Source organism: Ambystoma mexicanum, chromosome 7q (genome assembly GCF_040938575.1).
Source record: "Ambystoma mexicanum isolate Mex_15411 chromosome 7q, UKY_AmexF1_1, whole genome shotgun sequence".
NCBI lineage: Eukaryota > Metazoa > Chordata > Amphibia > Caudata > Ambystomatidae > Ambystoma > Ambystoma mexicanum.
Genome location: NC_090941.1, coordinates 1064115294 through 1064140769, shown reverse-complemented (window position 1 = coordinate 1064140769; position 25476 = coordinate 1064115294). Strand labels below are relative to the sequence as shown.

Sequence of the window (25476 nt, the reverse complement as noted above, 5' to 3'; positions counted from 1 at the left end):
GCCAGTGATGCACAGTGAACATTAGATTTCCCAGCTACTACTAACAAGGTTGGTTTGCAGTAAATGTCAAGTAAAAGTTTCAAACTTTGAAAGGGTGCTTTTAAACGCATTTACTTGTTGTATAAGCACCTAATAAATGTACAATAAATAAATTAAATAAACATCCCCATACTAGCCAGCAAGGTCGAGTACCATGCAAATGGTACTTGCCCATCATAAAATCTACTCCTCAATGCGAGTAGGCTAGTAAATTTTGTGAGCCCTGAGGTGGAATTTAGGATCTTCAAGGAGGAGATGTTGAGAGGTAGTGGCGAGGAGGGAGGAGGAGACGTCCACCCACTCAGAGAGGAAGAGGACGACCTGCCCAGGCCTCCTGTATATAGTGGCCACAGTGAGAGAAAGGCCAGGAGAGTGTGAAAAAACTGAGGGTATTCTCCCAGGTAGATCCTGGGAATCCCTTATTCAGGTGGCCAGGGAAGAACTGGCCCTCTTGGGTTCCAACCCTGGGGTTCGACGAGTGAGGAAGGAACTACTGGGAAAGGGAAACCAGGGTTATGCTCGGGGGAATGCCCCAGGTGAGATGCGGTGTTACACCGAGGAAGAAGGAGAGGACGACCTTTGTAGGCTGAACCACATATGCCTCCCTTCCTCCCAATGAATATTCTTGCCCAGATCCAACGACCCTTCTGCATATGACATCTCGCATAATCCTTGTTTTCCCGTTACCTACCCGAACGCTCCCAGTCATTCTTCTCTACGTTTGTCTTATTATTATGTCCCGAACTCACAGTTTGCCTTGACGAAACACTACCACTTCCCACAACTCCCTCTGTTCCTTTCACTGTAACAATCCCGGTTATTCCTGTTTGTTTCACCAACCGTACAACACCTTTTTCCCTTGTCACCCTGTAGGATGTTAAGAAACTAACCCCCCCCAACCTTTCTGACACAAACACTTTCTCACACCGTGACAGACAACAGACTAACACCCAAGCCGTTCAAGTGACATGTCCCAAGGGCCAGGCAGAGTCAGGCAATTGACAGTAACCACGCACACCTGACAACCCTTTACTTTCCCCACAGGGATAAAAGGCGGAGCACGAAAGCACACTTCGAGCAAGGCCGAATGCACGAGGAGACAGCTACACCAAACCAGCAGTTCAAACAGAGAAGAAAGGCGGTGAGACCTGGAAAAATGACGAAGGGTGAATGGCCCATGCCCTTTTCAACTGAGACCCGCAAATCCACCAAACGGGAAAGCCTATGGCCGGGAATTACAGCTGGCGTGTGGAGCAGCAGATGACAAAGGTACACAGGGGCTCCTGCTTTGATTAAGCAGGCGAAGAGGCAAGCTGGCTACTGTGGTACTATCACTGACTCCAGAGAACAAAGAAGCCAATGGGTTGAGCACAGCCAGTGAGTCAGAGAAAGTTGATAGTAAACCGAACTGTGTTGAGCCCAAGGTTACAAGTGGCAAAATTTATGAACGTGAAGAATTCGCAAGAGAAGGAGCTTGTGTGTATGTTTTGAACTTTAAAGAAAGCACAGTTGAAGTCCAGGTATAGAGGTGTACGGTGCCACGTGGGCGCTCATTCCAAAGGCTCTGACTGGGACCTGATTTGAAACTACAAGAACCAGAAACCCCTAGGAAAGGGTGGCATAAGGCATCAGAGTGGTCCTACAGGGGTTACATCAAATCCCTAGTACAATCAAAAGTCTCTTAACCGTTGCCAAAAGAAAGTGAAAGGAAGGGATCCGCACTGTTCAATAAAGTTGCGAACTGTAATTTGTGGCAAGTGTGAACCCGACAGAGCGACGAAAGAAAGCTAGGAGAAGGAAAACCTTGCTTTCAGATGAAAATGAGCAATGCATGAACTGTGTTACAAATACATGAACTGTGTTAAAGAAAGGCTGTAGTGAACCCAATGGAGGGAGATCCTGGGGGCGAAGAGCAATCACCTAAGGTTCAAAACCACAGAGAAAACTTTTGTTTATTTGATTATTTTTGCATTAAGAGTAGTACACACGTGAACATTGTGTCAACAAGAGTAAACCCGGTCGAGGGTTGTCCGCAGTGGGGAATTGTTTAAAAAGACATTTGAATCATATAAGCAATATTTGAAAGGCCATAGTGAACCCGACGGAGGGAAGCTCAAATTGCAAGAAGGATCTGAGCCCGGCGGAGGGAGATCAAAGGGGCAAAGAGCAATCTGGTTACAGAGGACCCTTACAAACTAATACCAGTTGGGTAATCTACATAATATGGTGCCCGTTCAACAAAACATATGTAGGGAAGACAGAGAGAAAAGTCAAGTTGCGTATAGATGAACATCGAAGTTGTTTGAAAAACCGGACCAAAAATGCCCCTTTGGTAGACCATTGGGTAGAGAGTATTCACCAGGTACAGGATCTCTCCTGGTCAGTGATCTACAAATTAAAATCCAGTAATGATGTCAATCGGGATAGAATTGCTCTGTCAAAAAAAGAATGTGAATTCATTTACTTGACCAAAAGTATGACACACGGCCTCAACGAGAAACTTGATTGGGCGGCATAATACTTGATGGCCAAGATGAGGAACCACGTTGGAAATCATGGGCCTAACGTGTCCCTTCGTAACATATGTTTTCACATCAATGTACAAGTATCCAAACATACTCCTTACTACTCGGGGATTCCAATCTATTTTCACTTCCTATCACCGAGATATGGCTTGCATTTAGTATGTTTATTTGGATTCTCCTATCTTAACCTAAACTTAGCAATGATGTCTACTGGGATGGTATTGCCCTGTCAAATAAAGAACGTGAATTTTACTCATCTGCCTATAAGCATGACACACGGCCCCAATGAGATAATTGATTGGATAGCTGAGAAGCAACGTTGAAAAATCATGGGTCTAACATGGTTATCCTGTTTAGCATATGTGTCAGTATCAATATTTAAATACTCAGACACGCTCCTTATTCCTCGGGGGTTCCAATCTGTTCCTATTGTTAACGGGTGAAATGCGTTTTCTTATCGAGGACGTATAGTTGGATACACTTTTTCTCACCGAGTGTGCATACGTCGTCTCTTGTCCTCTACCCGTTTTCGGATTGTGGACGCTTGCTTCGGGCCGGTTTGGGGCGAGATGGGTGGGCACGGCGCGTTAACGATATTGCCCTTTCGGATACGCCCACATTGAGTGATGCTATCACGTGATTCTCTGAATTCACGTGCTGGTAACGGGAACGTAAGAAAGCCTTTTCTGATTGGCTTCTTTTGCGGCACCCGAAAGCATTTAAAAACGCTCCGATATACAGCTAACACAGAGGTTGCTTCTCGTATCTGGTTGGGATGATACTATTCACAACGGGACCTGTAGCGCAACATCTTTTTACTGATTCAACTGAAGGTAAGTGAAGCGCATGATATTGGGTTGTTAAATTCTGTGGATTTGTTCTTCTCCACACAAGCCCAAGGGACACCTGAGTGTTAATTAAGGAGAAAGTGCCGGTTAAAGGGAAGTAATTGGTAATACGGGAGGACACAGTCAACATGCCACAGCTACTAGACGCGATGTAGATCTTGAAAATGAAACAGGAACGGATAATATACGCACGCTTTGCGAGTCACGTGAATTATATCTAAGAACACGCATATGTAATTTTGTATGCTTTTATTCATATAGTGCTACACACAAGGGCACACGGACGAGGCGCAAGTGAGACTGTGACAGCGCAAGCTCCAATCCGTTGTGGCACAGCCAATTAAAACACGAGACAGAAAAATCGTGGATATTCCAAAGGGATTTTTTCTCCTACTTAGTTAAGGGTAAGCCCTAATGTTTTACCACTTGTTATCGGCAGGGCTAAACTGTCCTTCTCGACCGAATGTTGCCAATAAGAGTTCTTGACCTTATAATTCCTGAACTCTTGATTTCAGAACCGAGAAGTATGATTGAGTTGACGCTCTATTCGAAGTGAAATGTGCTCCCATATTTTGAACTAAGCACTGGCCAGTACCGCAGGCAAAGAGTCGGTGAGCAACCATTAAAAAGATGGATCCTGGACCAAATTTGGAACGGGAATTTTCTCGTTTGTTGAGGAGCACAGACCTGTTACTCTGGTGAGCCCATAACACACGACAGGAAATATTGAAAGTTCAAGACCTTATTTGATTGTGAAACAATGGCTTTCTCTCAAATAGTTCCCTTAGAGGTTGATTGTGAACTAGCGCAATTTAAGCCCAGTATAATACACACTGAGCTGGATTAGGGATTGCCAACTTGTGAGTGGTGAAATCCGTCTCTCTGGGAGGCATCTCATACTCTGTCCCTCCTTTCTTTTCTTTTCTTTTTTTCTTTATATTGTGATCCCTATTTTATGTTAATTTTAGAACTCATGTTTGGGGCTGAGACATATGAAGAACTCCTTTGGGGGTTCTGGGGTTGATTTTCTCACCTGTTTGGTTTTTTCACCCACCTTAGGGGTGTTAGACTTAGCCATTTCTTTGGCATTATGAGACTTAGGGGGTTGGGAACCTGAGCCAGATGTGTGATTTCCTGAAACTACCATAAACAGAGCTAACTATAAGCTTTGCCATAACGGGCATAGGAATTGTGATTTGCCTTGATTTGAAATGTTTGAATACATAACTGAGAATAGAAATTGATAGACTGTTCTCCTGTACCGCTTTCTTGTAGGAGAAGAGTTTGTTTGAAGTCCCTTCCCTGGATTTTCTACGAATAATACAGAATTGAAAATCCACCACACAAAGTATCTAGACTTTGAAGAGAATAACCTCAAATGTGGCAACAGAAGACTTTGGTCACTGCTATGATGCAATGATTCAATTTTTCCTGCCCCTGATGAATTTCTATGGAATTACCCGTTAGAAGGAAAGAAATATGTTGGGCTTGTTTTTATGATTGTTGAAATTGATTGATTGTGTATGAATGAATAATGATTCATGAAAGAGGATGTACGGTACGAATGATGATGAGTGGGATAGTAAGTAAATGAATTTTATCATGCTTTATCACTGTGTATAAGCCACTTAACCATCTAGGCCCCCACTTTTGGGACCTAATTTGTGGAATCGTGCTGCAATGGTAGTACACTTTAGTATTCTGTATTTTAGCTTCAATTGCTGATTTACAATATGCTAATGAATGACTGCAGTTGATGAGAAGTTATCTACATCAATTTTTGTATTGATCACCTTTATTGTATTTGTATGAATAATAATTAAAATATGCAAGTTTTACATTTCTCGATCTCTTTTGTTCGCCACCAGTGATGACATTGGTGTGTATGGAGGAGAGGCACTGACATTCTCTGACTCTACAGGAAAGTGGTAATTTTTGAGTCACAAGCTCTTTTTGTTGTGTTCAAGGGTTTTACCCTTAATGTGAGGGTTCGCTTGTGATTCTAAGTTTTCCCTCAACTTCCTAGTGTTTTGTTGTGCAAAGAGCAATCTCCCCAGTATAGAAGAAACCTTTTTTGTTTGTTTGTCTTTGTGAAGCAGCAGGCCTTCTAAGGCAAGAGACTTTGTCAGGAAAGAAACTTAGCCTTTGAATGTTTGGATATTGTTGAACCTGAACTGTGAACCTCGTGTGGACGAGGCACAGGAGTGTGCTGTCCACGATAGTCCCGCCTTGTCCCGTGATTCAAACGTGGTAGAGGGAGGACCAGCCATACCATCCTGACTTATCATTTTATGAACACTTCTTTATTTTCTGGAGAACATTATCCCACACTCTTTTTTGTAATTTAGCGGTAAGGAATGGCAATAGTTTTATTTTAGTATATGCCCTCTTTATTTGACAAAACGCCACTAGGACTGCCTTATTATTGTTTGATGGCCATAGCTTGTTCCCATCTTAGATTTAGGTTTAGATTAGGCATTTATCTCACCCATTGTGAAGTTCAAAAAACACCCTTAAACTGTGATCACTTGCCTCTGTCTTTACTGTTACCACCATGAGTTACTTAGAAGATATAGAGGGCCTGCAGACCAGGCATTCAAAAGGAGGAGTAGTCCTGCATAGGAATGATAGAAGCAGGGATCCACTCCAGGAAGATCAAGGCTACCAGACCACCGTCACGGTTGGTTCTGGGTTCCGAGAGGATCTTATAGTCATCCGGGAGGAGAGTGTCAAAACTCATGGCAGAGCTGGCTGTGAACCAAGTCTCGGTCAGACAGAGTACATCCAAATCGAGTTCTTCCAGGAGAGGGCAGTGTCAGTGGATCTTCTACTGATCTCCAATAAACTGTGTCATAAGTGCTCTCACGTGGGTGGTGGATGGGTAGCTTTAGGGAAAAACGCAGCCACGTCACCCACTACCCATATAGTAGATTCCGATTCCTCCATAGAACTGTGCACCAAAACCAATGTTTGGAGTTTGGTGGCACCATTTTCAAAATGAATGCCTCTTCTTCGGCTCCTGTTTCTCATCTGAAGGGTGTGCTAGCTCCATGCACACCAATGTCAGGCATAAAGCCTGGATAGCAGAGTGTGGTGTTACCACTGGGGAACACACGCACTACCCCTCTTAACAACTTTGCCTAATGCATAAAACCTTTTTTTGTATTTGTAGAGCGCACTACAGCCCACAGGCAATGAGGCGCTTTAAAGGAAATTTAAGGAGGCTTGCTTGAGGGTTACAATAAGTGGCCCAAGAAAGTATGCTTAGATACATTCACTTAGTTACAATTTGTTCGGTTACAGATGTTCCACATTGGACGTTACAGTTGTTCACTCATATTCTTGTCTAGGTATCAGATTGCAAAACAGGTACATTTCATTTACATGGTGATACAGTGGAGCAGATCCAATGGGGAAGTGCTCATTAGACAAAGAGCTGGGTTTTTAAGGCCTTGCGGAAGGCTGTGTGTGAGTCGATAGATCTAATCTGAGCTGGGAGATTGTTCCATAGGGTTGCAGCCATAGTGGGGAAGCTGGTGCCTCCTGCACGAACTCTGCGCGTGTGTGGAACTGAGATGTGGTTGGCATAGGCCGTCCTCGATGGTCTGGTGGCTGTTTGTTTGGTGATCCTGTGTGCCAGGTAGGGAGGGGCCTGATCATGAAGACATTTGTGTGTTAGGGCCAGAGTTTTGAAAACCACCCTTTCCTTGATGAGGAGCCAGTGTACCTGCCTCCTGACCCCTGAGAGGTGCTCCTTGCGCGAGGAGCCTGTGGCAGCCCTTAAGGCATTATTTTGGGCAATCTGGAGATTGGCGAGGTTTTTTTGAGAGGTTCCAATGTACAGGGCATTGCAATAGACCAGTCTAGAACCGATGATGGCTCAGGCTATGGAGATGCAATTTTGCTGTGAAACGAAAGGTCTGATGGCATTGATGAGTTTGGAGTGGTGTGATGCGGAGGAGGTGACGGCATTGACATGTCTATCCATGGTGAGGCTGGGTTTGAGGTACACATCCAATGTTTTAATAGTGTGAGAGACTGTGATAGGAATATTATCCACAGTGAATGATTGGTACTTTTTATCAAGTTTGCCCAATTTGGATGGGGAGCCAACCAGCAGGAGTTTGGTCTTATCACTATTTAGGCAGAGCCAATTCTCAGCCAACCAGGATTGAATGGTGCAGTAGATACTGTTAAGTGTGTTCAGGTCCGTAGTGTAGTCACCCTACAGGGGGATGAGAACCTATGTATCATCTGCATAATTGGTATATGAGATGCCCAGAGAGTCAAGTATCCTGAACAGGGGTCTTGTGAAGAGGTTGTATAGTGTGGGGGCTATGCAGGAGCCCTTTGGGACTCCACATTTGACAGAGCTGGGTGTAGCGTTAGCAGAGTCTGAGAAGACTTTCATTACTCTCTCCTGCAAAAATGAGGAAATCCAGTCAGTTGAGAAGAACAAGTTACTTACCAACTGGTAACGTTCTTTCGATTGGATGTTCCTCCAACGTATTCCTCATTTTAGATGTATTCCAACCAGCTTTGCTGCTCTTCGGAAATTTTTTCGGCAGAGGGCGCCGTGCGTCGATGTCGTCGAGTCGATGGTCCCACGAAGGCCTCCGTCGAGGGTGACGTCATCGGGTGTATAAGTAGAACGTGTGGTGCCCGTTGGCCTCAGTTCTGTTTTTCCCCCTTTTTTTGTCTGTGATCTTGTACTGTGTAGATTGTGCCGGCAGACAGGTATCAGCCTTGCGAGATTCGAGATAGCAATAACCCGGAAAAATCTACAGAGGGGTAGGCTGGGAGGGCGATGAGGAATACGTTGGAGGAACATCCAATCAAAAGAACGTTATCAGTTGGTAAGTAACTTGTTCTTTGAGTGGATTGTGTCCTCCAACGTATTCCTCATCGCCCTCCCAGCCTACCCCTCTGTAGAAAGCAGTATTTTGTATACTTTCCCTGAAGGAGGGGTCAGATTTTTCCAATGCCTTTAGATGGCGGAATAAAGCACTGCTTTTCCAAAAGTCAGCTCCCTAGACTGGGAAGCATCCAGGCTATAGAATTTTGAGAAGGTGTGTAGCGAAGACCAAGTTGCTGCTTCGCAAATGGACCTTATTGGAACACCGCTTTGAAGGGCTGTCGAAGAGGCGATGCCTCTGGTGGAATGAGCCCTTAAGCCTTCTGGTGGGTCTTTTTGTGCTAGTCTGTAGCATTCTGAAATGCAAAGCATGATCCAGCGTGAAATTGTCTGTTTTGTCACCGATTGACCCAGTTTCCTTCCTGTGTAACCTATAAACAGCTGGTTGTCCACTCTAAGTCTGGAAAGTCTAGAGATGTAAAATCTTAAAGCTCCTTTTGGATCCAGTCTGTGTAATCTTTCTTCCTCCTTAGAAGGATGGGGTGGAGGATAGAATGTGGGTAAAACAATTTTCGGACTTAAATGAAAATCAGATATTACTTTCGGTAAAAATGATGGTTTTACCCTCAACACAACTCTGTTCTTATGGAACACAGTATAGGGTGGCCCAGAAGACAGTACCGCAATTCGCTCACTCTTCTCGCAGATGTTAGAGCAACTAAGAAGGCAGTTTTCCATGTTAGTAATCTTAAAGAACACGTGTGCATAGGCTCAAAAGGAGCACACATTAAGAATTTTAGGACTAAATTGAGATCCCAAATCGGTACTTGAATTGGGTGAGGAGGAAACACATTAGTGAGACCTTTTAAGAATTGTATTATCAAAGGAATTTTGAAGTAGGAGCATTCTTCCGATGAGCGCTTGAAAATGGAAAGCGCCGCAAGGTAGCCTTTTATTGTTCCAATATTTAGACCTCTATGTGCTAGGGTCAGAAGGAAAGATAGTACTTCCGGAATAGAACATAGAAAAGGATCGGCAACGGTATAGAGATTTTGTTGCTGGCCTTCTTGCCGAAAGCAACACCTCCATAACATCATCTGGAAGGTTCCAATCCCTGTATCTCAGCCTTTCAGATACCAAGCATGAAGGTTGAGTGTCTTGACCTCTGGATGGAGAACCTGACCCTCCATTTGAGAGAGAAGGTTCTCTCTCTGAGGAAGACGTACTGGAGGACAGATGGACATATCTAGAAGGTTTGGGTACCACGTTCTCCTGGCCCAATCCGGGGCAATTAGGATCATGCGGCTCCCGAAACGTCTCAGCCTCCTGATGACCTGAGGAATGACGGGAATCGGAGGGAACGCATAAAATAGTGGGAATTTCCACTCCACCACAAACGCGTCTCCCAGGGCTCCTCTCGGGGGAAATTCCCTTGAGCAATACCTTTCGTATTTTCGGTCGGTACCGGTTGCAAACAGGTCTACTTGAGGGGTTCCCCAAAGGGCGAAGATATCTTGAATGACTTCCTGAGCCAGTTCCCATTCGTGGGACACCGTGCTCTGCCTGCTCAGAGCATCTGCCGTCATATTCTCTTCCCCGGCTAGATGAATTGCTGTTAAAGAGATTCCCTCCTGAATTGCCCAATACCAGAGCTGCATTGCCTCTCTGCACAGGGGTAGTGACCCCACACCTCCTCTTTTGTTTAGGTAATGCATGGCCACTGTGTTGTCCGTCATTATCAGGACATTCTTTCCCCTGACAGATGGCAAGAAGGCCATCAGCGCAAGTCTGATTGCCCTCAGCTCTAAAAGGTTGATGTGTAGTTTGGACTCCGATGGAGACCAACGACCGTTGATTGTCAAATCGTTGGCATGAGCTCCCCACCCCATGAGTGAGGCGTCCGTCACTACTGTGATCTCCGGCCATGGTTGCCAAAAAGGTTCTCCTTTTAGGATGTTCTCTGTACAGGCCCACCATAGAAAATCTTGTCTGACCTTGTTCGGAATCTGAAGAAGATCCGTCATTTGACCCAAGAACTGGGACCACTGAGTCTTTAGAGCCCATTGAAGGGATCTCATCCTCAAGCGTGCCTCTGGCACCAGGAAGAGGGCAGGATGCCATGAGGCCGAGCAACCTTAAAAAGTCGTAAGCCTGAAGATTTTGGGCATTTTCGAATTTGGAAACCATCTGAAGAATGTCTTGAGCCCTTGACTTGGGAGGCGAGCTCTTTCCCAAGGATGTGTCTAGTACAGCTCCTATGTACTGAAGCTGTTGGGAAGGTGTCATTTGTGACTTCTTGAAATTGAGGGAGAAGCCCAGTTTGTGGAGGAAGTGGCAGGTTACTTTCAGATGATCCAGTGCTTGCTCAGCAGAACGTGCTCTTATCAACCAATCGTCCAGGTAGGGGTAGACATGAATCCCCCCTCTCCTGAGGTGCCCTGCCACCACTACCATTAACTTGGTGAAGACTCTCGGGCAGAGGTCAATCCGAATGGCAGGACTCGAAACTGATAGTGTGAGTCGCCAACTACGAACCTCGGGTATTTTCTGTGCTTGAGATGAATCGGCAAATGAAAATAAGCATCCTGGAGTTCCAATGACACCAACCAGTCCTGAAGTTGAAGGGCCCGAAGGATCTGAGGAAGGGTAACCATCTTGAACTTGTCCTTCCTGAGGAACTTGTTCAAGTTTCTTAAGTCCAAGATGGGTCTCAGTCGTCCGTCCTTTTTGGGGATCAAAAAATACGGGGAGTACCATCCCTTGTTCCTCTCCGCTACAGGTATTGGTTCTATAGCACCTTTCTCCGGCAGGGTTAGAACTTCCTGCTGTAGGAGCGGGGTCGAAGACTTCAACGGGTGCCTCCCTGGTGGATTGCTTTGAGGTTGCTTTAGAAAGGGAAGGCAGTAGCCTTGGGCTATTATTTCTAGAGCCCAAACATCTGAAGTAATGGCTCCCCATTCTTGCAGATGCTGTGACAGCCTGCCTCCTACAGGTGTTTTGTGATGCAAGTCCTCAAATTGGTTTTGTGGCGGATGTTGCAGCCGCTGATGGCAGAGAGGCTGCAGCTGGAGTTGGCTTAGCACGTTTGTTTTCCTCGTCCATCGCGAGTGGCCTTTTTCTGGCCCCTTTGACTCGCCATTCCTCTCGTCTTTCCATATGAGGTGTAATAACAATAGGATCGTCCCCTCCATGACTGTCCTTGCGCACGAAAAGGCTGTGGTTGCCTAATAGCAGCTCCTACAGATTTGGCAGCTGCTTTTGAGGTCTGCAACCTCTCAAGGCTCTCGTCCGCCTTGTTGCCAAAAAGGTGAGACCCGTCAAAAAGCATGTTCAGAAGGCGGTTCTGTACATCCGGTGCAAAACCCGACTTCCGTAACCACGCAAATCTGCGCATTACCGTGCTAGTGCCCATGGACCTGCTTACACTATCCGCAGTGTCCAATCCAGATTAAAGGGATTATTGCATGGCTTCCTTTCCATCTCTAACGATGGCTAGGAACCCTTCCCTTTCTTCCCCTTCTGGTATGTGCTCCGCCGCCATTGCGATGCACTCCCACAGAGTGTATGAAAATTTTGCCAAGGCACATGTGGAGTTGGCAGATTTTAATGCCATGCTACCAGCTGAAAATACCTTCCGTGGCCAGCCATCCACACGCTTATCGTCCCTGTCTGGAGGGATAGAAGGGTACGCAAGTTTGCTGGAAGCTGTGGCTGCCTGTATGACCAGACTCTCGGGAGTTGGATGTTTTGACAGATAGCCGGGGTCGCTACTGGCCGGGTGGTATTTTGAGGCGAGGGATTTATTTACCGGAGGAATAGAATCTGGAGTTTCCCAATTCTTGGACACACTGTTTTGTAAGGCTACATGAAAGGGTAGTACTGGGTCTTCGGTGGGACCATGATCCAATATATCTGTTAAATCATCTTGGACGAATTGGGCTGGTGGTCTAGTCCATCCCAAGTAATCTACCACCTTTGTCATTAATTGACGGTATGATGGACTGGCATGCTCTCCTGGATCTGGTCTGCCAAAGTAATTCTCAGGAGATGTGTCAATGCCAATTGCATTGTGTAAAGACTCCACCAAATCCCTCATTCTGCTTTCCTCTGAGATCAAGCATTCTGGGACATTTAGGGTGCCATATTCTAGCCCAAAAGGTACATTTTCCTCATCAGATCTCTCCTGTTCCTCAAAAATTGAGGTCAGGGATTTGAAAAACTCCTTTCTAGGGAGAGGCTTGAAAACCTTCTCTGGGAGAGGAGGAGGAAGAGGTGTAGTACCAGGCTCTGAGGAAATTACAGGTTTTGTAACCTTCTCCTTCTCTTTTTCTGGCTTCCCTGGCTTGGTTGGAGCCTTTGGCGCCATGGGTTTCGGCGTCGACGTCGATAAAGGCGTCGACGACATAGTGGTCGTCGATAGGGTCTGCTTCGAGGGCGTCTTTGAAGTTTTTCCCTTCGAGGTGTGATGGGTCTCGGACGGCATTGGTGACCTTGAACGGTCGACTCGACTCAAGCGTTTTTCGCTCAGCGTGCTGGAAGGTTCCCTATCCTTCCTTTTCCGATCACCCGGGCTCGAGGGCACGCGAGTGGCGGAGCGATGACACTCCCGGCCAGCTTCCGAAGAAGGCGCGGACCGAGGCTTTGCTTTCTCAAATACCTCCATCATTTTGACCCTGAATGCTTCCCACTCTTCGGAAGACGAATGTTTCGTGGGGCATTTCATCCTTTTCGGAGACTCTTCTGACGACGAGGTGGAGGGAGACCCCTGGCGTCGTTTCTTCGATTTTTTTGATGAAGACGACGAGCGATGAGAATCGCTACGGGACCTAGATCAATGCCTTTTGCGTCGAGGAGATTTCTCCTCATGGGATCTCGACTCGACGCTAGAGGCTTTTCGATCGGTTTTTCGACCTACCTGTAGTTTTCCTCTCCTTTCTCGCAAGGCCTTCCCCGTCATCGCCTGACACTTCAAACAGGCCTCCATGTCGTGACCTTCTCTGAGGCACCACAAACACTCACGGTGTGGGTCCGTGATCGACATTTTTGAGCCGCACAACTTGCACTTTTTGACTCCCGATCTCGGGGTCGTGGTCGGCGTCGATGACGAGGACATATTTCTTCTTTGTATTATATATCCTTCACAGAACTCGAGGCGCGCAGAATGTCCGAAGCAACGTATACTGAGGAAAAACAGAACTGAGGCCAATGGGCGCCGCACGTGCTACTTATGCACCCGATGAGGTCACCCTTGACGGAGGCCTTTGACGGAGCATCGACTCGACGACATCGACGCACTGTGCCCTCTGCCGAAAAAATTTCCCAAGAGCAGCAAAGCTGGATGGAATACATCTAAGATGAGGAATACGTTGGAGGACACAATCCACTCGAAGTGGTCTGATGCAGTGAGATGGTGGCATAGAGTTTTATGCTCTATCAAATCGTAGGCCGCAGAGAGGTCTAGAAGCAGGAGTAGAGCTGGTTTGACTGCATCCCTTAGGTCGTCCATTTGATTTTTTAGGTCAAGTAGTGCTGTCTCGGTGCCATGTCGGGGGCGAAAACCGGATTGGCGTAGGCCAAGGAGGTGGTTGTCTTCAATACATTTTTGAGCCTGAGGTAGGCTGCTTTCTCCAGAATCTTTAACAGAAAGGGGACCGTTGTGATAGGTCGGTACTTCCCTGGGATAGATGGATCGAGAGATGGTTCCTTTAGAAGAGGTCTGACCCAAGCTTCTTTTAGGGACGTCGGTACATGCGACGATTGGAATGATGAGTTGAATGCGGTAATGAAGGGAGCCAGGGCTGATGCGCAGTCTTTGATAATGTGGGAAGGGCAGGTATCTCCCTTACAGTTGGGCGTCTTCATGGATTTTATGAGTGCAATGACTTCAGATTCAGTCATGTTAGAGAATTCAAATGTAGGTATTTGACTGGGAGCGTCACAGGTTGGAGGTGTCGCTGTGCGATCTAGAAGGGCAGATAAGGCTTTTTGGTGGGCTAAAATTTTAGCGTGTAGGGTATCTAGTTTGTGTAGCATAGCTGCTTGAATTTGGTTGCACCAGGTCTCGTCCTTGATAAGGGTGAATGGAGGATCGGAGGGTGACTCTAGTTCCCTGAAGATGGCCAAGATTTCCTTAGTGCCTGAGTTAGCGTTGCTAATCCTGGTGTTGTAGGAGTCTGCCTTAGCCTGTGTGGTGGCTAATTTATAGTCTCTGGATATGGACTTGATGGCCATTTTGTTGGAGTCGGTGGGGTACTTTTTCCAGGTGGCCAGTAGCGCTCTCTTTTTAGTGCGGAGATCTGAGAGTTCTTGTGAAAACCAGGCATTGGAATGCTTAGTTTTTTTTGCTTTTTTTTTGCCTTGAGGGGTGCTATGGCATCTACAGATGTGGTTATGATTTGGCTAAAAATGTTAGCTAAGAGGGTGGGATCATTGGGGAATGAAGGTTGCAGAGCTGGGATGAGCAGGTGCGGGAGGAGAGTATCTTTGGTTAGTTGTTTAGAGCTCCTTGAGAGCTCTGCAGGAAGAAGGATGGTGGGTTTGGCAGGTCCTGGTGAAGTGTCGATGTGAAAGTTGATGCAGAAATGGTCTGACCAGGGGTTGGGAGATATGGTGTGGTGGGGAATAGGGCGGTTATGTTGTGTCACCCAGTCTAAGGTGCGTCCTTTGATGTGTGTAGGCTTAGTCAGACCCTCAAGCTTATAGCAATTTTGCGATCCCGCAAAAAGCCATGAAAACGGCCGTTTTGCGCAAAATGCTGCAAAAACTGCCGTTTTGTGCAAAAACAGCATCTTTAAAACATTATTTTAATTTTTTTACATTTCTTTTTTTAAAGTAATCTGCAAAAATTACTGTTTTCAAAAAAATAATACTCAGGGTGCCAGGTTCTCAACTTTCTTTTACACAAGAAATGAAATGCACTAACACATCATCATTTGTGCCCCAAAAAAGTGCAGCCCAATCCACAAGGGACACACGAATGGGCACATTTTATATGAGCTCCCATTATGATGCCCTTTTTCACCTCCTTGATCAAATAAAGTTGTGTTTCTGGCAATTTAAAAGCGCATCCCTCATTTCCAAGCAAGATGCACTTTTAAATGTGCAGAAATTGTAGGCAACCCTACGAGCACGGGATGTTGGGCTGCCACTGCATGACAGGGTCTTTCCTGACCCTGTCATGCATTTCTTTTAAGGTATGAACCGCTGCTGTGTCACTTGCATTTCTGTTCCTCAAACAGGATAAAAATGCATTTTTTGGGTCGCATTTTACGGTGGCAGGCACCTGGAGGGCCTGTCCCTGTGAAAGGGGCTGGGAGCTTGCAGACCACTGTCGGGAGAGTGATTTTATTCAAAGTACTGCCCATTTTGATGACAAAAATCGAGCGAATGTTACAATTTGACCTATTTCGTCCAGTAGTATTCGATTGCTTTTTATAAATACTGAACATGTGTTGTGGGGGTGTCACCCGCTCCCCATGTTCAGTATTTATGGTCTAGGGTGGTTGCAGAAGTGTTTTCCCCTTTTTCCTCAAAATTGGAGGCGGGGGCAGAAAAAAAAGAAAATAAATGAAAAAGGGACTCTGCAGAGTCGGGTCCGACTCACGTTAGAGGGACAGATCTGGCACCGCATGATTGCAGGGGAAGCGGCAGCGACCAAGCAGTTAAGTAGGGGAGGGGGTGGGGTGGTGGTGATAGGGACATTTTGGGTCGTTTGGCTGAAGTGACAATCAATTTGCAGCGAAATTGACTACGGTCAATTCTGCCGCAAATAATTACACTTCGGTCAAACAACCCAGAACACCATTCAAGGCAGCTGGCCAGCGCACAATTTGCGCTACAGCTCAAGCCTGTGGAAAAGCGCCGGTCACCTTTGAGTGACCTGCTCATTTCCAAAAATGGGTGGTCTAAAAATAGCATATCCTCCGTTCTTTTTTTAAATGCCCCATTTTTTGAGGAACTGGGTCAAAATCTACATTTAAAAAAAAACTATGAGAGAGAGTGAGAGTGATGGGTGAGATGTGAAGGAGGAAGCGTTGCACAAGAGAGCAGAGGAAGCAGTGATGCGGTGGCCCAGAAATCTGAGAGCGAGCAGAGGTACAGAAAGTAGAGGGAGCGTGTGGTCAGTGAGCCAGAAAGCAGAGAGGAAGCGGTTGGCCAGAAAGAGGCAGTGAGCTGCAGATTGGGAAAAAGGATGAGGGAAGAGTGTGATAGAATGGAAGAAAGGATGCAAGATGCAGAAGCAGCACAAAAGAATGAAGGACTGCATATTGCGAGAGGAATTGTAGAGTGTAAGGTGTGAGTTGGGAGTATGATTTGGAGTGTGGCAGGGGCTGGGCAGTGCAAATTGTGACTTGACAGTGTGACATAGCACGTGAGTATTTGCATGACAGAGTGAGAGGTTAAGGATTGCACGTTGTGATGGAGAGTTGGTGAGATGTGTGTTGGTGAGAGAGGTGTGTGGGTGTTTGGGGGATTGGAAAACATAGAAAGGGAATATTTTCAGCATTACAACTGATAATTATCAATTTAGTTAATACTATTAAATAGGCATGAACATTAAACCGGAAATGTAGCCAAATCAAACACTGTTCTGCCAAGCCAGAGACATCTGGGACTCTTCCTATTAAATTATTACAAAGGATACATAATACTGATACTCTGGCTCTCTTGTAGCCTTGCACTCTGCCTATTTCTTGCAATGTGGCAATCTTACACCCTCCAACTAATACAAAATGTCCCGCAAAAATGCCGCAATGAATAAAGGTTTGTGCCGCAAAATTTGCCATTTCATGCCGCAAAATCCTGGAAGGTCTGCTTAGTGATAGCTTGGTCAAATCCTAGTGTGGCTAGTGCCTTTTGTAGGGCATGTGCGTTAGGGTCCTTGGCGTTGTTGAGCCCTAGGTTCATGTCACCCAACAATACTACTTTGGTTGTCTTTTTCAGATTGTCTGAGATCGAATGGATGCGGGCTTCCTGGAAGTCGTTTGACGGTCCTGGGTGGCGATACACTAGATGGAATGCAATGTTAGTGTTATGGGAGATTTTGAGTTTGACTGGTAAGTAATCTGAGTTGAGGCCTATTTCTGCCTGGGTTCTTCTAATGTCAAGAGAGTCTTTGGCTATAATGGCCACACCTCCCCCCATTTGTCCGGTCCGATCTTGTCTATAGATGGTATGACCATCAGAGATGGCCAGTGAGAGGGCAGGTCCAGAGGTGTCTTGTAAACATGTCTTGCATAGAAAGAGCAGGTCATGGTTAACTCTAGTGATAAGGTCATGCACATCAAGCGTGTGTGCAGGGATAGAGCGTGCGTTAACTAGGGCACCGTTAAGGCTGGTCAAGGGGAGGCTAACAGCCCGTGTGGTAACATTGGCAACATGGGCATCAGGGCCTAACCTATTGTCAGCAGCCTCAGTGGGCAATGCATTTGGGGCACCAGGGGCATCAGGGCCCAGCATACTACAGGCATCAACATCAGTGCGCAGTGCATTTGGGGCACCAGGGGCATCAGGGTCCAGCATACTACAAGCATCAACATCAGTGCGCAGTGCATTTGGGGCACCAGGGGCATCAGGGTCCAGCATACTACAAGCATCAACATCAGTGTGCAGTGCATTTGGGGCACCAGGGGCATCAGGGCCCAGGATACTACAGTCATCAACATCAGTGCGCAGTGCATTTGGGGCACCAGGGCCATCAGGGCCCAGGATACTACAAGCATCAACATCAGTGCGCAGTGCATTTGGGTCAATAATGTCTATCTCTTCAGATCATACAGTAATGATAGTGTTTCTTCCTGTGGCTCTGTGCACTACTGGTCCAAACATATCCATGGAGCAGTATGGATAAATGTAGGGGGACAGGCTGTAATATGCACATTTCATATTTATTGTTGGGATTATCTTTACTCCCTGTTTCTATTTCTTTGGGCGCATTTGCTTATTTGTAGGGAGTAACAGTGGCTGATACACCCTTTAACTCTAGGGCTGACTGGTGCAGATCCTACACAGACATCCGGTGCTTTCAGCCTTTGCACGCCATTGGGATTTAGGACAAATAGGATTATTTAGAACAAATACATTATTCCAAAGCAAGGGATGGATGTTCCAATTAATGTCTTCTGTGACTATGGAAAAAAAGGAATTAAGATTGGGAACAAGGATGGCTCCACTTATGTAACTTGATGGCAATTGTGGCATCAGTGACGACTTGCTAAGTCATTGCGGAGTCACATTGCACTGCAGCATGGCTGTGAAAAAATATCCTTTATCAAGGCCGAATCTGGAACCATTTCATAAAAGGAATAATCTGGGAGAGAAAAGTAGACATTAGACGAGATTAAATTGATCTCTATAAACCTCATCATGCATGAGAAAATGGCCCAAAAATGAATATTTTAGACTCTGTTAAGTAGAGACAGCATTTTAAAATAAACTTGAATCTGTAAGAAGAAAGGTTAAGAGATCTTTCCCAGCATTAGATACAATCACGCTTCAATTTACATACATCAATTTCCCTGCTGCCTAGATTAGGTTTTCAAACTGTGAATCTGTAGTATTCAGGCCATCTGATTGCAACTGGACACTATAGAATGACAGAGATAGATACTGGATTAGGGACAGTGAGGGTGAACACCGAATTTTGATTGGGGAACCCAATAGACTTGCTTAAACTCTGCAAAGCAAATCTGCCTAGTCCACGTGAGAGATCTGTGAAAGACAACGGTCTTACTGTCCCAATTCTCTTCCACCCTTTTGGGTATGTGAGACAATGTAGAACCAACAGAACACACAATATAACAAAGTGCAAAACCGTAATTAACACTGTAATTAACAATAGTAGATGGTGTGGGTGAAACGCCTATCAGGATAGGGTAATATCTGGGGAGAGACTTAAATATTTGGTGGAGGAGGGTTAAGGAAATGCCCCTGCATCTACGATCACTGAGAGAATTGACTTTTTTTGGAACTTGAGAGTTTATGCTATAAGCCTGAGGAAAACCTTTTCTTTGTTTGAAACTCTGACAAGATGGACACAAACTGATAACGTCTGGAGACCTGTATCCTATTAAATAATTGTGGGGACTGAAAATAGGAGCGATTCCTGGAAATACTGAGAGACGGCAGAGTAAAGAACACTGAGGGCAGCATAAATTGCTTGCTTTCCCTTTTAAGTTATTTTTCTAAATGGCACGGCCAGTTTAGAAGTTAGGATTTGGACAGAGGACAAAATATATTAGTTTGACTAATTTGGAGGAGCACCCTTAGTTAAATTTGTTAGGTAGTGTGGCAAGTCAGAAGGAGGACACAAACACATTGTTGACATGATTCACAAGCTTTTATTTAAGAAAAGGATAAGGCCTAACTTTCCCCATCTCTTTGGGTGGGGCCCTACCTATATTTCTAACTAAGGTGCTCATCAGTCAGTCATGAATGTCCAAAGCAAACCATCTATAGTCCAAAACTATCCTAGCCGACCCTACCACTACGAAAACTAACCTATATACTGGATGATGTCTCCCTTCTCTTTGACATACTTTAGTACCAATCTGTAGACTTATTTATGGATGTGAATGTCTCCAATAGTCTCTTGAGGTTTTTAGATTAATTTCTGTAATTCTTCAATTGCTTTCTGTACTTTTCCCTTCTTCTTGGGTTCCTCATTTGGAGTTCTTTTCCAACCTATGGAGTTTTGGTTATCAATTCCAACGTAATCTAGGAGGATACTATGATTCAGATAGTCTTTCTCTCACAGGGAATTGTACGTCGGCTTGCTTTGCTCTATTCCCTTATATATATGATTCAGTGCTATTTCTCCTTTTCTCTCTTATCACAATGGTATTTTTCTATCTTATATCCCAACAACTTAGTTTCATCTGTTTCAAGGATAAGTCTGTTTCATAAGTTCTACTGGGACGAGCAGTTTGTACAATATAATGATCCCTTTTCGCTCAAACTTATGCTGCGCAGGGCACTCCCTAGACTGCTTATGTGTTTCTCTCTCTCTTTCCAAGGCCCGTTATGTAACGCACTCATCTCAATGCGTTGCATATTCAGATTTAAAGTAACCTGTTCATTTTCACTAAGACAATGGTATCGCTGAGGAGTTTGTTTGTCCCGGTCTTGATATACAAACGCCTCTGGCACTGTAGAGCCTGTCATGTAGGCCATAGTGCGCGCACTTGTAGGGCGTTCCTGTACCCTAGAGGGGAGTTTCTCCCTGTGATGTCCCACTGGCCTCGACATCTAGGGAGGGTGTTGCGGAGCGGGCTCAACTCCCTAGCCTCACAGGAAGGGGCTCCCCCTTTGGAAGAAGGGACAAATTCCCTCTACTCGTCACAGTAGAGAACTTCCATATTAGCAATAGGATCAGTAAGGCGTTTCCATTAATTTAAATAAAACTCCTGTATTAAAAGATATGTATTCTGGTCCGAGTCTTTCATCCGGTATGCCACAGTAAAGAGTGAAAAACCAACAAATTGGTTGCACAAAAGATTGGGACACTTTCTATGTCTTCATCTCCCAGAGGGTACCTGCCTCGTAGCACTAGGGTCCACTGTGAAATCTACCAAAAGTGATCATGGCACAGTACAAATAGGACCTGCAGAGGTCCTCACAGTTATAAGATCCTGGGCGGTAGGAGTATCAGCGGGCAACAGGGTATGTCTTGCAGATGAACCCACAGGCGCAGGGATACAAAGGATCCAATTAAGTAATTTCTGTAATTCACATTTGAACAGAAGTTGCTTCTACAGATGCTGAGTCGCTTGTCATCTATGGAAATTACTCAAAGTAAACAATGTACCATAGTTCAATGTTGAAGGAAGGGTTGGCTCAATCGATCAGTAAAGGAGTGACCAAAATGTTATTCTTGACTGGGATGGAGTGTTTTCTCTGCCGAGCTCGATAAGCCTGCCAAGGTAGCATGCCTTACATAGACTAGTTGAAGAATAAGCAGCCGTTGTTTAAATTCTGGCTGTTTAGGCCCCTAGTCTGTAAAGGCTTTACTAAACATAATGATGAGGCTCCCAAACAAATATTTAAGAAAATCAACCCTCTAAGCTTTTGAGTGTCTCTGGAAGAATCCAAAGTGCGTTGCCAAAAATAAATAGGTTGCCTTGGGGTTCCCAAGACTTGGATGAGGCGGCATAGAAACTGCCCCCCTCCCCCTGCCACCTGCCAAATTAGGACACACACACACACCTTGTGACAAAATAACATAATTCGCATGTATGCCCTAGGGACACTAAATGGGTTATGACATTGTGGCCTGTAACAATTCCTTTCCAGCAGTAAAACAAAAGGGGATCTCAGCAAATAGCTCAAACGAATCACTAAATCCTTGAGATAATGCTCTGCTGTAAAAAGTGAAGTAAAAAGATGGCCATCAGCTGGTAAATTCTGTGTCAGTGATTTCACAATCTCTCTCAATTGCTGGGGGCATTCAATGATGGGATCCTTTGTGAAAGATATGATTTCCCAGAATTCATCAATTTTGCTCAATCTTTAAAATCCAGCTAGATTGATACAGTTCTAGCGTTGATAATGAGAAACCCCAGCTACACTCAAGGACTCTCCACCCAGGTCCCACTCTGCCCCTACTGTTAGAAGGCCTTACCTGTGACCAGTGGTTTTTGAAGACCATGAGGCAGGTCTCTGGGTCAGCAGTGACTTGCGGTTGGAGGCTGGCATTACGGTGTGCCTTGTTTGCAGCTCCTCTTGGATTTAACTTACTCAGCCAGCTCATCCTCACTGGTTGGAAAGGGCAAATGTCACAAGTGAAGAGGACGAGGACGCTCTGGCAAGAAAGGCCGCAACGGGTAATGATTTGAGGACATGGATGCACGGTGAGAGGCAGCAATTCAGGATAAAATCTGGGTATGGGTGGGCGAAGTATTCCAACCCAAAAACTTGAATTCACCTTTTCAGCCTGACATCACTTCCGGTCAGCAGAACCTCAGAGAGCTTCATCGTGTCTGAAGGCACAAGCAGTCGCTCAGTACTGCCTCCAAAGGCCACAGCACTGTGCAGAGAGAAAGAAAAACCTCAGTTAGGAGTCTGATCTTCACTGTTACATTGTATTCGACAAAATCACAATTAACTACAAACAACAACTAAAATCTGGTGAAATAGCCAGTACAATACATGAAAGAATCCAACAAATGCAAGTCACCAAAAGTAGACAGCAGCATATTCCAACTCATTTTAACAATATTCTTTATCCACTGTATATGCATTTAGTCTCCAGAATAACAAGCATCCTGCCGGCGCTGCCCGATTCAGAGGCCAGCTGGAAGACCTATTAGACTATTGTTGGAAGAAATGTTCGTCCTGAAGAAGAAGGTCTGATTGACAGTGCACTATCGAAAGTGGTCGACCATACCAGTTGTGGTTCTATCACAACTTACTAGATACTCCCGATATATAGACAGGGGGTACAGCCAAATCAACCAGACTCACAAGTCGTAAGCATTCTTGACAACCACCGACATGTGCCAAACAGTAGCCATTAAGGTGAATAATATGCAGATGAAATTCCCATGGCACTAGTCAACACATGTTAGTTTGGTCAGCCTCTTTCTCTACGAGATCTAATCACATAACTCTCAGAGAAACTCTTTAGGTGGTTGCTATTAGGCTGCTGTCTTTCCTGAGTGTTACCTACACTCAACAATCTGTACACATTGTATAGAGTCAAGGACAGTCTCTTTACATATCCCTCTTAAATAGGCATTGCACCATCTGCCATCTAGGAACAGCAGTTGCACTTCCGGATTTTGTAGCCCAATTAACCCTGTTATTATCTCTTGATATAAAACAAATGCCATGCTGACAGTGTCCATACATGTCTGTGTAGGCTGCATCAATATATGCCAGTATTACCATATTAGAAAATACGCCTGTTGGCTTTACCAGTACAAAATGCCATGCCACAGTAAGAAAATATATCCAGACATGCTGCCAAATGTAGGCCATTCTACCCAGGTAGTTATACTCCTGCTGGCTTCACCCCTAAAATGCCACCCAATTTTAAGTTGGATCACACAAGATAATTATAGCATTGAGGTCATTCAGAAAGAGAGTGGAGAGAAGATGGTGAGTAATAAGGCATGTAGTGGAGTGTTGGCGAGTGTTTTGGTCCAACTGTGGTCTGTTTACAGTGGCCCGCATCGTTTTGCTGAGGAGGAGGAGCTTCTTGCATCTCGCATAAACTTTTTAGCTCCAGCGATGTGGAGTGTTGGTGAGTGTTTTAGTCCAACTGCGGTTTGTTTACAGTGGACCTGCATCGTTCTGCTGAGCAGGAGGAGCTTCTTGTATCTCGCATAAAAGCTTTAGCTCCAGCGAATGCAGAGCAAATGTGGAGTGTTGGCGAGTGTTCGCGAAGTGTGAGCAGGAACAGCGGGCTACATTGTTCTACAGCTTTCCGCACTTACGGCCCCATACCTTTGTGGAGAAGTAATCTGGTGATACCTTGTGCGGGGCAAAAAAAAAATCCTCATTTAATTGAGTGGAAAGCAGTTTGCTTGGGAGATCATGTTGCTCCCACCTCCTCTGCCTCCCCTGCTCTCCTGTGCAAGCGTGAAGGTAAGCCGACACCCACGCAGGTAAATCCCTGACATTTCATTGTCTGAGACCAGGAGAGTGCTTGGCTCTGAAAGCACAGCGACTCTTAGCCTTTCCAGCAAGGTTAAAGGACTGTTAACACCTCAGTACCCTTCATTAAAAAAAGAAAAGAATAGCGGTTAGCTAGAGCTGCAGGTTTGCGCCGCCCCAGCTCTGGCCAGCCCTACTGACTGCTGCTTTAGATTCTGAACCTAAGCTAGAACTAAGGGCGTTAAACTGGGCTTCCCGAAATCCTCTGCGACCCGTATCCCTGTGTGACTAACACTGCTCTTATTTGCTGCAGTTGAAATTTAAATTATTGACCTGCTATAAGCCTGCACCTGTGCTGCTATTTACTCATCCTTGCAAATCTGGGTGTGTAATAGATAACATGGATCCCAACAACCTTGCGGGTGCCACGACCAGTCTCCAGGTTAAATTGGGGTCAGTGCAACCGGAGCAGGAGGTAAAGAACCCTAATTTAAGCAGCTCAAAACCTGCGCGAGTACACACTCCTCCGACAAGTTTGAAAAGTCCTCTGGTCTCCCTGTGTGAGCCAAGTATAACAGAGAGTGGATCGGCACCCAAACCTGATAGCCAGATGCTAAACCCTGATCATTTCAATTTAAATCAGGTGTCAAGTATTCCTAAAAACTCAGACCTAGCAGCGAAATTGGCAGATCTCTCACTCCTGTCGGAAAAAAGACATACTCAAAGCGCCTAAGCATCTCCTTTTTATTTTACTTGAGTTTTTATTAGCATTCATGCAAAATCTTTGTTTGCAATACATTAACCTTTGGAACAGCACTAGTCCTCCTCCTGACATTCCAAATAACCAACTGTCCTGCCCCCCGGCACCACCCCTTTCCGTCCTCAACCCAACCCCATTAACTGTGGTTTTCTAGAAAATTCGAAATACGGACCTCGACTATAGGTAGTATGGTGCGATATCAAATCCATATTAGGAATCATCTCTACTGGTGCTAGAGTACTTGCCTGGTGATATTTCTCATAGAGTCTCGTAATTTGTCCACATTGTGCTGGATTATACCTCCCACCACATGCTTCCCCCTCAATCTTTTCCCACCCGCCCTCCCACCGACTCCCACCCCCCCTCCACTTTAGGCCCGTCAAGTTTTCAGAAGTTCAGTGCACTTCCCATCCCCATGATTGCCTCGCTCCGTCCCATGCTGCCCGAAAGGGGCCTGGGTCATTGTTGACCATCGCAGTCAGTTTATCCATAAGGAACATGTTCTTCAGCTTATGCTGCCAGTCCTCTTTGCTTAGGGTCATCAGGCTCTTCCATTTCTGTGCCAGGGCTACCCAGCCTGCCCGCAGCATCGCTTCCCACATTCTGGGGTATCTGTACAAATCTGAATCCCTCGGGGGGATGCCTAGTAACAGTGTTAGCGGGTCGTGTGGGAGTAGGTCCCTGGTGACTTCTTCCATCCATCCCCTCAATTCTTCCCAGTATCTTTTTATCTGCGGACAGTGCCACCACATGTGCCCCTTGTTCCCACCTGGCCAGATCCCCTCAGACACCTTGGTGACACCCCCGCGAACCACTTTGATACCTTTAGTGGGTCTCTAAGTCATTCCTACAGGA

General features: G+C 45.6%; 1 protein-coding gene across 4 annotated transcripts in view; it reads right to left on the bottom strand.

The window, feature by feature from the left end:
* FHIP1B (FHF complex subunit HOOK interacting protein 1B) overlaps window positions 1-25476 on the bottom strand; it is an 889991-nt gene that overhangs the window by 465840 nt on the left and 398675 nt on the right. For all 4 annotated transcript variants that reach the window (XM_069640430.1, XM_069640429.1, XM_069640431.1 and 1 more), the window contains one exon: window positions 21886-22290. In XM_069640430.1, the coding sequence (XP_069496531.1) occupies window positions 21886-22014 (129 nt within the window). In that variant the 5' untranslated portion in view covers window positions 22015-22290. The remainder of the gene's footprint in view (window positions 1-21885; window positions 22291-25476) is intronic.